The sequence below is a fragment of the Callorhinus ursinus genome, unplaced genomic scaffold, assembly GCF_003265705.2.
Source record: "Callorhinus ursinus isolate GAN/ISIS: 27379988/994484 unplaced genomic scaffold, GSC_fseal_2.0 scaffold37, whole genome shotgun sequence".
Taxonomy (NCBI): domain Eukaryota; kingdom Metazoa; phylum Chordata; class Mammalia; order Carnivora; family Otariidae; genus Callorhinus; species Callorhinus ursinus.
This window is the reverse complement of record NW_027397099.1, coordinates 2,080,464-2,095,809: the sequence shown is the minus strand read 5'-3', so window position 1 is coordinate 2,095,809 and position 15,346 is coordinate 2,080,464. Positions and strand designations below refer to the sequence as shown.

The 15,346-nt window shown below is 42.8% G+C and overlaps 1 protein-coding gene across 1 annotated transcript in view; it reads left to right on the top strand.

Annotated features, from left to right (window-relative positions):
* PKD1L3 (polycystin 1 like 3, transient receptor potential channel interacting) overlaps positions 1–15,346 on the top strand; it is a 54,251-nt gene that overhangs the window by 9,938 nt on the left and 28,967 nt on the right. The window contains 10 exon segments of the mRNA XM_073879984.1: positions 2,025–2,210; positions 4,283–4,417; positions 6,941–7,117; positions 7,588–7,715; positions 7,808–7,934; positions 8,609–8,737; positions 9,073–9,205; positions 9,208–9,303; positions 11,787–11,980; positions 14,750–14,980. Coding sequence (XP_073736085.1) covers positions 2,025–2,210; positions 4,283–4,417; positions 6,941–7,117; positions 7,588–7,715; positions 7,808–7,934; positions 8,609–8,737; positions 9,073–9,205; positions 9,208–9,303; positions 11,787–11,980; positions 14,750–14,980 — 1,536 coding nt within the window.

Below are 15,346 nucleotides of genomic sequence, written 5' to 3'. Positions count from 1 at the left end.
ATGGGTTAGCCTGGTGATGGGTATTCAAGGGGGCACGTTCTGCATGGGGCACTGGGTGCTATGCACAAACAATGAATCATGGAACACTACATCAAAAACTAATGATGTAATGTATGGTGATTAACATAACAATAAAAAATTTAATTTAAAAAGGGGGGAAAGAGGGTGCTGGTTGTCTCAGTTAAATGTCTGCCTTCAGCTCAGGTCATGATCCCAGGGTCCTGGGATCGAGTCCCATATCGGGCTCCCTGCTCCGCGAGGAGCCTGCTTCTCCCTCTCCCTCTGCCTGCTGCTTCCTCTGCTTGTGCTCTCTCTCTCTCTCTCTGTCTCTGACAAATAAATAAAATCTTTTTAAAAATAAATAATAGTGCGCCTGGGTGGCTCAGATGGTTAAGCGTCTGCCTTCGGCTCAGGTCGTGGTCCCAGGGTCCTGGGATCGAGTCCCGCATCGGGCTCCCTGCTCCTTGGGAGCCTGCTTCTCCCTCTGCCTCTCTCTCTCTCTCTTTCTGTCTTTCATGAATAAATAAATAAAATCTTTAAAAAATAATAAATAAATAAGTAATAAAGCAAAAAATAATAAAAAAGGAAAAATACCTGAGTGGAAGGAAAATAAAAGTAGAAACTGCATAATGTATAAAATTTCAAAATCGAGAAATTTCTCAGCCTTCTTGCCTCTTTGTCCTACATAGAAACCCTTCACTGGATGTCTAAAGACAGATTTATTTACATTTACTGGACCCACTGCAAAAAATAAGCATTTCTAGATATATGAAAGAGAACAAGGATGAGGTCAAAATCCCTTAAATCAGTATTTTCCAAGCGATATTCTACAGAGTAGTAACCAGCGTTGCTTAAAACCTTTCCAGAAGGAAAGAAAACAAAGGTTTTTGACTGTAGGACTTCTCAGAGCCAAACCTAACCACTTCCCACCAGCTTCACCATTATCACACCGTGATCTAAGCCCCCATCATCTCCCAGGCAAACTCTGCATCTGCCTCCTGCTTATCTAATCCTGCTTCTGCCCTTGGCCCATTGCTGTCAGTCCTCAACACAGCAGTCAGAGGAGTGATCCTTTACAACACAAGTCAACTCCTGCTGTGGCTCCTCAAAGCCCCCGAGGTCTTCCCATCTCATTCAAGGTAAAATGACTCTCTTCTCCTTTGCCTGACATGTGAATGCTCTCCCCAGTCCCATCCGTCATTCCCACCCCCACCCCCAGAATCTTACTGATCTCCCCAACGTCCCAGTTCTGCTCATCTGGCTTCCTGTTCTTCCTCAGACAGACCCATCAGGCTGTGACCTCAGGGCCTTTGCACTTCTCAGATGCCCATCTCCAATATATTCTCAGAACTTTCTCCCTTTATTTCAACTCTCAGCAAAAATGCTGTCTCCATACATCTGAGCACTTTATCTGAAACACACCCTTTCATTTCATCCACTTACTTTTATTGTTTTTCTTCATGGCACTGATTTAATACATAGTATAATTTGCCTCCACTACGAAAATGAAGGCTCCATGAGGGCTAGAACTTGGCTTATTTTGTTCATTGCTGTATCCTTAGTTCCCCAGGACATGGCTTAGCATGTGGTAGATGTTTAATTATAATTTATTGAATGGTTGATAATAAATACACAAATGTAAATTGTGAATCTTTTTTATTTAAATTCAATTATTTAACATATAGTGTATTTTTTAGTTTCAGAGGTAGAATTTAGTGATTTATCAGTTGCATATAACACCCAGTGCCCATCGCATCAAGTGCCCTCCTTTTTTTTTTGTAAATTGTGAATCTTAAAGAGGGTAATATGCCACATTTTCAAAACTGAGCACTGGATCTTTTTGAGAGAAATGCCCATTAATATCCTGTGGGACATGGGAGAGCCAGAATAATTTTGGAAACACTGCCTTAATTTTCACATGGTAAAATCTGATTCGGCCTCTTCCCTTACGTACCTCTCAGTCCAAGACCCTTTGTCTTCCCCTCAGCCCATTTCCTTCAACACCACCCAAAGCCACATGGCAGGTCCTGGCAGTGACCTCGGCGCCTGCCAGCCAGCATCTTCCTGGTACCCCAGCACTCACTGGGCCTGTGCCTGAAACACGGTCTGTGCAAGCTCTGGTAGAGGTGACCTCAAGCCCCAGAGAGGATTCCCAGGTGGAGGTCTTCACCATTCACCTACGAACATCACTTCAGGATGCATCCGATCAGGTAAATACAGAAAACCAAGGTCACCCCGGGGACCTTCGTGACGCTGCGAAAAGTACTTCTATTATTTCCTTCTGTTTTGGTGATGCTTCAAGAATAGCCATGTAAGGAAGGGGCCCAGTTCACCCTCTACCTCTGAGCAGAGCTCTCCCGCAGAATGCCTGACACGAGCACGTGCCCCAGTGAAAAGCAAGCACTGAGCGAGCCCATGGAAATAGCCCACAATGGGTTCCATACCCACTTCAGGATTTTCATGTCTTGTTTTTATGTAATGCTCTTATGTTTAGTGCTTCAGATGGGGAGGAGGTTTTGTCCACCTGCCCCAATTTTCCGGCAGTGGCACACCCTTCTGGACTGTTCTTCCTACTCAGCATCCCAGTTCCCCTTCCCCTCTGTTCCCTTTTCCCCCACAAACTTCAAAAAAAAAAAAAAAGCAAAGCCACTTTGATCATGTTGACTGAAGAAAATCATCCCGCTTCTCCCTATATATATATTATTTTTCAGAACAAGCCCTACTTATATGTAATCTAACATTTCTTTGCTGAAAGATAATCCTGTTTATGTTGGATCTGCTACCAGCGTGAATTGGAACTAGATGTTCACTCTTGTTTCAGTTAGCACTGTGTTCTCCTGGCAGAAAAACTCATCTCCAGTAGCTTAAACACAGAGTGCCTTGTTTTCCTTAAATAGAGAGAAGTCTGTAGTTAGAATACCCAAAAAGGCCTACAGATAAATTATTAGAAACATTACGAGAACTTGTCAGTGTTGCTGAATGCCAGATCAATATACTAAAGCTAATTGTACTTTTACATATCAGCATCAATCAGTTAGAAAATTAGATTTTTTTTTTTTTTTTTAAAGATAGAATAGCGGGGCCTCCTGGTGGCTCCATCAGTTAAGTGTCTGACTCTTGATTTTGGCCATGCACTCAGCGAGGAGCTGGTTTAGGATTCCCCCTCTCCCCTGCCCCTCCCCGCCCCACCTAGCACAGGGTCTCTTTCTTAAAAAAAAAAAAAAAAAAAAGGTAGACTAGCAAGTACGTAGGCGTAAATGTAACCAAAGATGGGCACAACTTGTATGGAGACAACTATAAAGCTTTATTAAGAGCCATTAAAGAAAGGCGAAGAAAATGGTGAGATCTATCATGGTTCAGCCCAGCTCTGAAACATCAAATAAGCTATCAGTGTCCTTTCTGGCTATAGCTAGAATGGCATTAAATAGGACCTGACCTCCCCTCGAAAACATGCAGTTGGGTGGCACCTGGATCTCACTCATACCTTTATTCCTGCTTATTTACACCTTGGTCCCAAAGAATGCACCCAAAACTGGGTGGTCCTCAACTCTAAGATCATTCTGTAACTGATCTAACCTGCAAACCCTGTGAATTACAAATAACCCTATTCAGTGGTATGGCCCACAAGGGCTGGATCATGACCAACTTTAACAGCTGTAACTCCTGAACCCAGCTGCACACAGTAGGCATTTAATAAAGATTTACTGACTACTGACTGAATTAAGCTGCAGTGGGTTGTTCTCTAGAAATGGAACTACGTAGCTGGTGTAAACAGAGATTTCTCAGGGCAGGACTTCCGGTTCAAAAGCAGTAGCCTCTTAAAGTTTTAGGACCACATCCAGAGTTGTGGGTTTGCTTTCTCAGAAACTACCATATTCAGGTACTTCCCTCTCGAACATGAACTCTTGAATCAAGGGACATAAACCAGTGGGAAACCTGAGATAAGCATACTCCTGAATAGAAAAGTTTGTTTTTGTTGTGATTTCCAGGTGTTTCCCTCACTTTTGATCATGGCCATGAGATTTAAACCTCTCTCATAAATCTTATTTCCGGACCCATCTGTCCCTGTATCAATCATTGTATGACTGTGGTACCTATTCCTCTACTCTGTGAAAGGGGAAAATTCTATCTGCTTGCAGAAACGCTTCTGAAAGTAATAAGTGTTATGAGGAGCCTGTGATTCATCAAGTTTGTCCTGTCAATTCTTGTTAAAACAATGTCTCAAACTACTAAAGTGCAGTCATTTTCTTTAAATAATTTTGGCAAAATCCTTCATTCCCAGAGGGTCGTAGACGAGATAGCAGGGAACTTGAGCAAACCGATTCACGGTTTGCAAACTCACAGCAAACTACAGACAGCTTGTGAGATGATCCAGAAACGGACAGCCTTTATCCCAGGATTTTCTGAGTCAGCTCAGGTAAGCAGAGGATGATTGGGAGGAAACGAGATAGGAGAAAGGGGGAAGCAAAACAGAGAAAAGGTGTATAAAACAGAAAATACAAAATCTGGAGATGGTGCCCTGTGGAGAATTTAGCCTTATGAACTATTTTATGGAGACCCAATATAATATTTAGCCAGTGTATTTGTACCTTTGACTCTGAAGATCGCAAATAAATTAATCAGTAATGACTTTCTGAGATATGCTGTGTTTCTTTTGTTCATTTATCAGGTTACTGCCTTTCTGATATATTTGCTAGACATTATGGGAGACAGAAATAGATCCACTCCTTGCCCAAGATAGAGCATTTCAGCTCTGAAACAGGCATCGGCCTTCAGTGCCCCATGATATTTGCATTTGTGGCTGCCACAAATGTTCTTTGTGCCTGTCTCTACTCCCTACACATGAGTAAATTAAGGGCCTAGAATTCGTGAGAATTTTCATTTTTTCTTTTCCATGCTCTGTATTTTCAGATATTCTGCAATAAGCCTATCAATGTAATCTGTGCCATTTTATTTGGGCTTCTTTTTTTTTTTTTTTTTTGAGAGAGAAAGAAAGAGAGAAAGAGAACACATGTGCGGGCGGGCGGGCGGGTGGGGGTGCAGAGGGAGAGAGAGAGAACCTTAAGCAGGCTCCATGCCCAGCGCTGAGCCCTGACGTGGGGGCTCATTCTTAGGACCCTGAGACCATGACCTGAGCCAAAATCAAGAGTCAGATGCTTAACCGACTGAGCCTCCCAGGTACCCCTATTTGGACTTCTTAATTACGGAAATAATGCATGATTGTTATTAAAAAATCTGAACAAGAGCATATAAACTTACAAACCAAAAGCCCTCACCATCTTTGTCCTTCTAGCTAATCCCATTCTCTAGATGTAGTCGCTATTATCAGATTATCATTAATTTGTCACGCATAGCCTGCCAGACTTTTTTCTATGCATAGACAAGTTTATCGATTTAACAAAAATGGGGTTAAAGTATACACATTTTTCAGCCTGTTGATTTTTTTTTTTACTTAATGCTGTGTCATGGATATCTTTTTGTGTCAGTACACATAAATGAACCAATAATTCTTCATGTGCGTTTGGACATTTTTCACTTGTCTACTCTCAGAAATAACATACCCATGAACATCCATGTCCCTACGTCACTAAGTACTTATGCAACTATTTCTGTGCAATAGAGTGCCAGAGATAGAAGTGAGGGGCTTTTGCATTTTCTTTTTTTTTTTTAAGATTTTATTTATTTATTTGACAGAGAGAGACATAGTGAGAGAGGGAACACAAGCAGGGGGAGTGGGAGAGGGAGAAGCAGGCTTCTGCCTAGCAGGGAGCCCGATGTAGGGCTCAATCCCAGGACCCTGGGATCATGACCTGAGCTGAAGGCAGCTGCCTAATGACTGAGCCACCCGGGCGCCCCAGGGGCTTTTGCATTTTCAATAGATGACAAAATAGTCTTTCAAGAGGAACTGTTTGGGGACGCTTGGGTGGCTTGGTTGAGCATCTAACTCTTGATTTTGGCTCAGGTCATGATCTCGGGATCATGGGATCAAGCCAGCATGGAGCCTGCTTTGGATTCTCTCTCTCTCTCTCTCTCTCTCTCCCCCTCTGCCTCCCCCGCCATGTGTCTCTCTCTCTCAAATAAATAAACAGGCACTGTTTTACATCCCCACCAACCATTGCCCCACACTTTCCCAATTTCAAAAGCAAGAAAAGAAAGAAAAGGAGGAGGGAACATTTTATTGATTACTAAGGAGGTTGAACATCATAATATGTATTGATTGACCATGTGTATTTCTCCTCTCCATTGCTTTTTCATGTCCTTTGTCCATTTTCCCCCCAGTGGGTTGTTTGTCATTTTTCTTATGTGTTTGTAAGAGAGCTGTATTATTGATGTTGACCTTTTGTTATATGTGTTGCAAATATTTTGTGCTCATGTCTTATTTTTTAATTTTGTCTACTGGATCTTTTTTATGCAGAAGTTTTTAATAAGTGTTACTTTGAAACAAAAACATTTCAAAAGCAAAATAGTTTTACCTATAGTGGATATTCTGTCAATTTGCTTAACCTTCTTACTTGTTTTGCATGAGAACAACCTACCGAAAGGAGAATTGGGGTCTTCTGTTTCACTTAGAATTTTTCTTGTTCTCTATGTTAAGTCAATCTTGAAGCCTTTTGAGACCCGAGTTTCAAGGGATAGTATACTCAGTGTTCCAGCCACTACTGCTCTTTTCCTTTTTTTAGCTTAGTTTTTTGAATTAGCTATTTGATAGTTACCACTCCAGGAGGGTTCTGTCGGTTCCTTGGAATAACATGAAATACGAATCCTCCCTGTAGGTCATAGCTAACATATTTTCGTTCCCTGCCAAGTTATAATAGTGCTTTTTATAAAAATATGTTTGAAATGCATAAAGAACCTTGAACTTCTGATAAGAAGAACACAAATAAATTTAAAACAGGCAGAAACAGCTCAGGGGTGTGTGTTTGCTTCCTAAAACTCCCAGGTAAGTGTCCTCAGTCCCCTTGTTGACCTGAATGAGCAGTTACCTGAGAAGGCACTTAAGATCAACAGCAGTCTGAGCTTCGAAAACCCCATGACCGTCTGCTTCGTTTACTCCCTCGACAGTGTCATGGAAGCTGGTGAAGCCAGTCTGCAAAGATCCAAGCATGACATTGAGCAGGTACGTGCAGAAGATGCTGATGTTGTTCTCATTTTAGAAACTTTTTAATCTTGGGAAGCCTGGGTGGCTCAGTTGGTTGAGCATCCAACTCTTGATTTTGACTCAGGTCGTGATTTCAGGGTCGTGAGATCAAGTCCATTGTCAGGCTCTGTGCTGGGTGGGGAGTCTGCTTGAGACTCTCCCTCTCCCTCTGCCCCTCTCTCTCTCTCCTCCTCTTAAAAAAATAAATAAATAAAAAGGTCCAGGACAGCTTCTATAATGGAACAAAGAAATATGTCCTTGGGTAGCCCTCTTAGTTGATACAAAGGATGGTGAGTCTAGCCAGACTGGAAGTACTTTCTTTGGGTCCTTTCCAAAGAATGTCACCTTTCCTTATTTCACCATCAAGATCTTTGTCCCCTGTCCAACCCCTCTAAAACCATTATCCACTGAGGTTACTCAGGTCACGTGGTGTTTCCTTCTAAATGTAGGTAGAATATACGCTGGAAATGGCCTTGCTGGCCCTTGGGAAGATCCAGGAAGCATTTCTACAGCAGAACCAGTTTTCTGGGTCTTTAGTGACTTTGACCTCTTCGGTTGCTACTCTGATGCTGAGCAGGTAACAGGAGGAGTGGGGAGAGGTTCATTTTAGGTTTTGGATCTTTAGAAAATACACAGAAATTGATTTCTCTTTAATTTCTCCTTCCTTAGCCAAAACATGTCAACCTGGCCTCTGAGCTCCTACACTCTCTGGTCCTCAGCACCTGTGAGGTTAGGCTTTCCATCAGCCTCAGCTTTGCAAGAGCTCTTGAACAGACACCCTGGAGTTAATGTCCAAGTGAGTGTAAAATTGATTCTGATACAAATGGAAATGAGATTGATGGCTGCAGGCATTTGAGTGTACCACGAAGGGGCTGCACCATGAAATGTAAGCTCACCAGACCAAACAAGAGAAGGCTGGGTGCCCTGGATTTCTGTTTTATGATGTCAGGAATGGAGGCCTTTAAAAATGATCCATGGTAGAGGTTGGGAGCATTAACTAGACTTCTGGATTTGACAGTTTCTGTGTTATGGTTTGAATTGTTCTCATCACTTCACTATGTACATACAAAGCTGGGAATACCTGAATATGTATTCACTCTATATATCAACTTAGCCATATCAGTATATACTGTATTTCAGTATATTGTATTTCTTACCCAACAAACAGAAGTAAGGTTGGTACCTTGTCCTGGAGAGCAGAATTCTCAACTTCCTAGTAATCATGAATCCTCCAGGTATGAAGATGTAAAAAAAAATAATAATTCTGAGGGTCCCAAGTAAATGACTCATCTTTAATTAATTCTTTCCCATATGATGTTCTAATGAGAAGTATTATTTCATTTGAGATATTAGCAAGGGGAAAAATCCCAACATTTACTTTAATTTTTGATATCTGACACCTTATTACCTATCAGGGTGTTATTTCTAAAGATTTCAGCAATGGGTGAAACTGAGTTTTCTTGTCTGTAGGTAACAGGACTAGTTTTCAATCCCTTCAGGGATTTTGATGACAAGAACATTGTTGGAAACATCAGAAGTGTGTTCCTAAGCTCTAATCATAAATTGTTCCAAGTTGATGATTTAATGGAAGATATTGAGGTATGACTTGATTACTAGGGAATGAAAGAGAAGGGAATAGGAATTCTTGGAGAACAGAATGGAAGAAAGTCATGTTAGATTCACATCAGTGCCATTATTTGATTATTCACATCTTCACTTGGGAACTTATACATGGAGATTACCTTACCTTTAGGGGAAGGTGTTTTAGGTCGGAGATTGTATATTGTCCCTTAACCCCTGGCTCTGTGTTACCTGTTAAAGCTGAGAGAGAAAGACTTAGGAAGTTACATTCCATTATCACTAGAAAGGAGACTGAAAGACATCAATGGATGAACCATCTTGAACTTGAAGATTGATTAACTGTCTTCTTCTAGATCATACTGTGGAGAAATGTTAGCATGGAAATCCATCCTACCAGCCTCAACGTGAGCTCAGATCATTTTATTGTCATAGTGAACATCACTTCCCTGGAGAAATCCCTGATCGTGTGCATACAACCTGAAAGTCCCTTTTAATGACACTCTATCTGGGGTTCCAGTATCAGCCTAACCACACCCACTTCAACCTGAACATCACCCTCCCAAAGAATCAGGTGTGGCAAAAAGGTAAAGCCCTAAACAGAAACTTCCTTTGAAATGCATTTTCTTCTTCTTCTTTTTTTTTTTTAGTTTTTATTTCGAGGTAACTGTAGGTTCTCATGGAATTGTGAAAAGTAAAACAGATCTCATACACTTCATCCAGTTTATCCTAATGGTGACATCTTGCATAACTATAGCACAATATCCTAACTGGGAAATGACACTGATACCATATGTTGACCTCATTTGGATTCACCATGCAACCATGCACTCGTGTATGTGTGTTTATTAGTTCTATGTAGTTTTATCACATGTATAATTTTTTTAAACTTTTTTTTAAGATTTTATTTGTTTATTTGAGAGAGAGAATGAGAGAGAGAGAGAGAGCATGAGAGAGGGGAGGGTCAGAGGGAGAAGCAGACTCCCCGCCGAGCAGGGAGCCCGATGCGGGACTCGACCCCGGGACTCCAGGATCATGACCTGAGCCGAAGGCAACTGCTTAACCAACTGAGCCACCCAGGCGCCCACATGTATAATTTTTTTTTAAGATTTTATTTATTTGACAGAGAGAGACACAGCAAGAGAGTGAACACAAGCAGGGGGAGCGGGAGAGGGAGAAGCAGGCTTCCCGCTGAGCAGGGAGCCCGATGCATGGCTCGATCCCAGGACCCTGGGCGCGTGACCTGAGCCGAAGGCAGACGCTTAACAACTGAGCCACCCAGGCACCCCTCACATGTATAATTTATACATGACCATGAAATGCATTTTTTAAAAAGATAAATTGTTGAATGGATCAAGATTTATATGTGATAAAGCAAATTTAGTAGAATGTTTTTTTGTTTAAGTTTTACTCATTTAAGTAATCTTCACACCCCATGTGGGGCTCGAACTCATGCCCTGAGATCAAGAGTCACATGCTCTTCTAGTATATGTGCTGCCCAAGTGAGCACAAGAGTCGCATGCTCTTCTGACTGAGCCAGCCAAGTGCTCCAAGTTTAGTAAAATGTTAATTATAGAATCTATTCAGTGATTATTTGTGTGTTCACTGTATAATAGTCAACTTTCTGAATGGTTGAACATTTCCATGATGTTGAGAAGTAAAATTCCAGCATAGTGGGTTATATCTATATTTCAAACTTCATGTCTAATCTTAGATTTGGATAAGGACAGAGATGTCTCAGTAAGTCTTGGTATAATACCAGATGGACTACATTGTAGCTTAGAATAGCTAAGAATTCCTGTGATACATAAACAGGGCCTAGATATACTTGACCAAAAAACGTAGTCACTGGATATCTACTTTAAAAGTAGTACTGGGGGATATGGAGGGTAACGGGGTGATGGACGTTGAGGGCGCGTGATGTAATGAGCACCGGGTGTTATATAAGACTGATGCATCACTGAACTCTGCCTCTGAAACTAATAATACACTATGTTAATTGAATTTAAATAAATAAAATTATTCTAAAACTAACAACAAAAATAAATAAATGTAGTACTGGGAAGTCTTCAGAGCTACCCTTTGCATTTAAAAAAATGGGGTGGGGGGAGTCATCGGAATGGATATATCATGTTATAGTCTCCTTCTATTATGGTCTGCCCGGGTTGAATGAGCTACTTCTGGCTCTGGTGTAGGCCTCACTAACACAGGAATGCTCACGTTTTAGGCTCTTCTTGTTCTTAGAGCACCTGTGGCAGCATCTCTCACTATGGGGCTACCAAAAGGCTCGCTCCCGATTCAGAGCATGCACTCCCATTTTCCTTGCCAGTCTTGCCAGTATCATGTCAGTTGGAGCTGGAAGGGATATTAGACATCCTCTGGTCCAGAGTCCTTGTTTGAAAGTGAGAAAACTAGGGAGATTGTGGGACTTTCCTTAGCCCTTCCCAGCCACATAGTGACAGAGCTGGGCCTGGAATCAGGGCTCTTTCCTGGAACCGCTCTGTTCCCATCCTTGCTTCATCTTGGGCTTCTTTTCTTAGCTAGGTCTTGTAGCTACTCACTTTGATGGGTGACGATTTCATTTTTCTAAAACTCATAATATATTCTGATTCATTAGACCTAAATCTTCATTTATCAAAAAAAAAAAAATACGATTTCTTATTGGAACAGGAGTAATCCAGAGCCCCAGGTTGTATCACTGGTCATTTTCCTTAAAATCATTTGTGGGGAGCCTGGGTGGCGCAGTCAGTTAAGCATCTGACTCTTGGTTTCAGCTCAGGTCATGATCTCAGGGTCGTGGGATCCAGCCCCGTGTTGGGCTCCACGCTCAGCACAGAGTTTCTCTGCTTGAGCTTCTCTCTTCCTCTGCCCCTCCTGTTCATGTGTGCTCAAACACTCTCTCTCACTCTCTCAAATCTTAAAAAAAAATAAAATCATTTGTAAGTCTAGGCTTAATCATTTCCCCATTTATAAAATAAAATAATGATAATAATAGATCCTTCATAAGGAAGGTTCTCACTGTACTTTTGTCCCATTTGAAATGCATCTAAGCACTGTTCTTGGTTCTCAGATGAGGAATATACATGGGTGCTGACTCCAGAGAGTCTGCAGTATGGGACCGGCACCTACCACCTAACAGCCACATTGAACAAGAGCCAGGAGAGTGCCCAGCAGATGCCCACCCTGTTCTCGGTGGTGACAGCCGTCACGCAGTGTTATTTCTGGGACAGCCACAACAGCACGTGGAAGAGTGGTGGATGCCACGTAAGAAGTCACACCACTTCCTCTTTCTCTCCTGCCTGAGCTGGCATGAAACGCAGAGCTTCTTTTACCTCGTTTGGGCGGGCCCAGAAAGAAAATTCATCAGAGGGGAAATAAGTCAGCCTGGGAAAAAGAGAAGGATTGTGTGTAGCAGGCCAGGAGAGTGTGTCTCTTTGGAGCAGGCTTATGCTTCATGTCTGTCATTTCTTTCTCAGACATGAGTCCAGGGTGAATCTGACAGTTCCAGATGAAGTAAGCAATATGTAGGAGTTCTGCCAGTATTAAATATGTTGTGGGTAAAAGGAAAACTTCTTGCTCAATGAAAGAGAACTTTTGTAAAAATAAGCTAGCAGAGGCACCTGGGTGGCTTAGTCGGTTAAGTGTCTGCCTTCGGCTCAGGTCATGATCCTCATGTCCTGGGATCGAGCCCCACATCGGGCTCCCTGCTCCTTGGGAGCCTGCTTCTCTCTCTCTCCCTCTGTCTCTCATGAATAAATAAATAAAATCTTAAAAAAAAAAAAGCTAGCAGATTCTTGTACACTCCAGGCCAGGTGGGGACTTTTCACGTTGTTACCTAGTTCCAGGTATATGCCCACTTTAAAATGGCACTCTGCATTTTCACAATGGTGAATATGTGCGATCCCATCTGATTTAAGTCCTGGTTCAGTTGCACAAAGACTGTTGTGCAAGGTTCTGGGAATCATGAGGCTGTTTGTCACAGAGCTGAGAGGGGATCATTCACATGGGAACAGAGGGAAAAGACTGCTCTGGAAGGCACCGACACCGTTCATGGCCTCAGCAGTGATTTCTGGAAGATCTGGAGCAGTGCCTCTCTAGCAAATCCTCTATCTGGGAGCCTGTTCAATGGCAGATTCTGTTGCAGTAAATCAGGGTGGAACCTTAGCTTCTGCCTTTCTAACAGGCTCCCAGGTGATACCAGTGCTCCCAGACATGGAGACAGCACTTTGAGTAGCAAGACTCAGCCAGCAGTGACCCCACTGCTCACAAAAGGTACCAGGGGGTTTCCTGCCTCCTGGAAGCCCTGTGCAGCGCTTGGACCCCATGCAAGGAACAGAGCTGCAGGGAGCAGGATGAGAGTTCCTCCCAGGGCAAGAGATAGCCCCGCACCCAGAACTTGACCTTGTGTCGTGGAAAGCAGTCAGTCATCCTGACAGTATTTTCAGCTTTTCATCTGCACCATCAAACGTGGAATTGGTACCTGCCATTTGATTGCCTGGTGATATTTTAAAAAATATATATATATATTTTTTAGAAGTTAAGGCACATTTATTTTTTTAAATTTTTTAAGTTTATTTATTAGAGACAGAGAGAATGAGAGATAGCACAAGAGGGAAGAGGGTCGGAGGGAGAAGCAGACTTCCTGCCGAGCAGGGAGCCCGATGTGGGACTCGATCCCGGGACTCCAGGATCATGACCTGAGCCGAAAGCAGTCGCTTAACCGACTGAGCCACCCAGGTGCCCCTAAAAAATATTTTTTATGAAGAAATGTTATATGGAAAGTTATAGGGGATAATATAATAAAAACATTAAACACTGTTCAGCTCTATTACAAAGTTAATATTTGGCTCTATTTAGTTCAGATTTTTTAAATAAAACATTCAGGAATAATCAAAGCCCTTTATGTATCCCCTCTGTCTTTTTTTTTTTTTTTTTTTTTAAAGATTTTAGAGAGCATGAGGAGGGGGAGGGGCAGGGGGAGACAGAATCTCAAGCAGACTCGCTTCTGAGCGTGGGGCCTGACACGGGGCTCGATCTCACGACCCTGAGATCATAACTTGAGCCGAAATCAAGAGTCAGACCCTTAACCACCTGAGCCACCCAGGTGCCCCTGTATCTCCCTTAGTCTTTTTTCCTCCCTCTCACCAAAGGGTGACCACTGTCCTGGGTTGGCATGTGTCCTCGTTCTTCTAGCACATGTTTACTGGGCATCACCTACATGCCAGGCCCACGTCTGGAACTAGAATTGCAGAGACGGACACGATAGCATCCTCGTGAGCTGCTGTTCCAAGGAGGGGGACTGACAAACATAGATACAGGAGTGTCGTTTTGCACGCTTCTGGTCTCTGTGTAAATGGCACCATCTGTACCATGTCCTTCTTTAACTTGTATTTTTCTTTAAAGATTTTATTTACTTATTTGACAGAGAGAAGGGGGGAGAGAGAGAGAGAGCACAAGCAGGGGGAGTGGGAGAGGGAGAAGCAGACTCCCCGCTGAGCAGTGACCCTGACACGGGGCTCGGTCCCAGGACCCTGGGATCATGACCTGAGCCGAAGGCAGACGCTTAACGACTGTGCTGCCCAGGCGCCCCTCTGACTTGTATTTTTCACTTAGCATTTGTGCACGTCACTATATCCAGCTCTAACTCATTCATTTTAACTGCTGCAGAGTTTCCCCCATTGGTATACAGTAGTAGCCCTCTACTTTGTATGTTCTGCTGTTACTGGACATATACATACAGGTCGTTTCCGATTTTTTCGTTAAGAACAATGCCGACAGAAACGTTCTTTCTCACATCCCCCTGCGCGCGTGTGCAGACTTCCCCTGGGGTAAGTGTTCAGACCTGGAATGGCAGGAGTCAGGCTGCCAGCTCGCTCTCCACGCTGCTTACCCCGGTGTACGCGACCTCCAGCAGTGAATACGCAACCCGGACACCGATTTTCCCTCTCTGAAATTGCCTGTGTTTGTGTTTTATGTTTGTCCCTTCCTTAGCACTCTGTTCGGTTAGAATCAACGTCTTGATTCTGATGACAGGTTGGGCCACAGAGCACAGTTTTGAGGACACAGTGTCTCTGTAACCACCTGGCCTACTTTGGCAGCGACTTCTTCATTGTGCCCCGGACGGTGAATATTAAAGACACGATCAAGCTGTTCTTTTGCGTGACCAGCAACCCTGTTGGGGTGTCTTTGCTGGCCAGCCTTTTAGAATTCTATATACTCACATGTGTGTAGGCTTGGAGAAAGGATGAAGCGGACACACAGAGGGTGATAAGACGTTGATTCCAGAAGCTTTTCCATAGTGTATTGAGTGTGTTGAACGAGATGGAAAAATCCCTTGACCAGAAGAGGCTGGTAGTGTGGTACTATGTGGTGTAGAAATTTAGGGGTACTTTTCCCCTTAAATTTCTCTTCAGATCTCCTGTTTCAGGGCTTAGCAACTTAACGCTTTATCTCCTTTTTTTTCTTTAGTGGAGGTTGAACCCTCATGTGATTCGTTTAGGCTAGGAATCATCCAGAACATCTACAGAACTTAACCAAAATCAAATGCAAGTTTATCTCACTTTATACATTGGATATGAAAGTTATGTGGAAGTGAAATGGTAATATCACATAACTGCAATGTATAAGAAA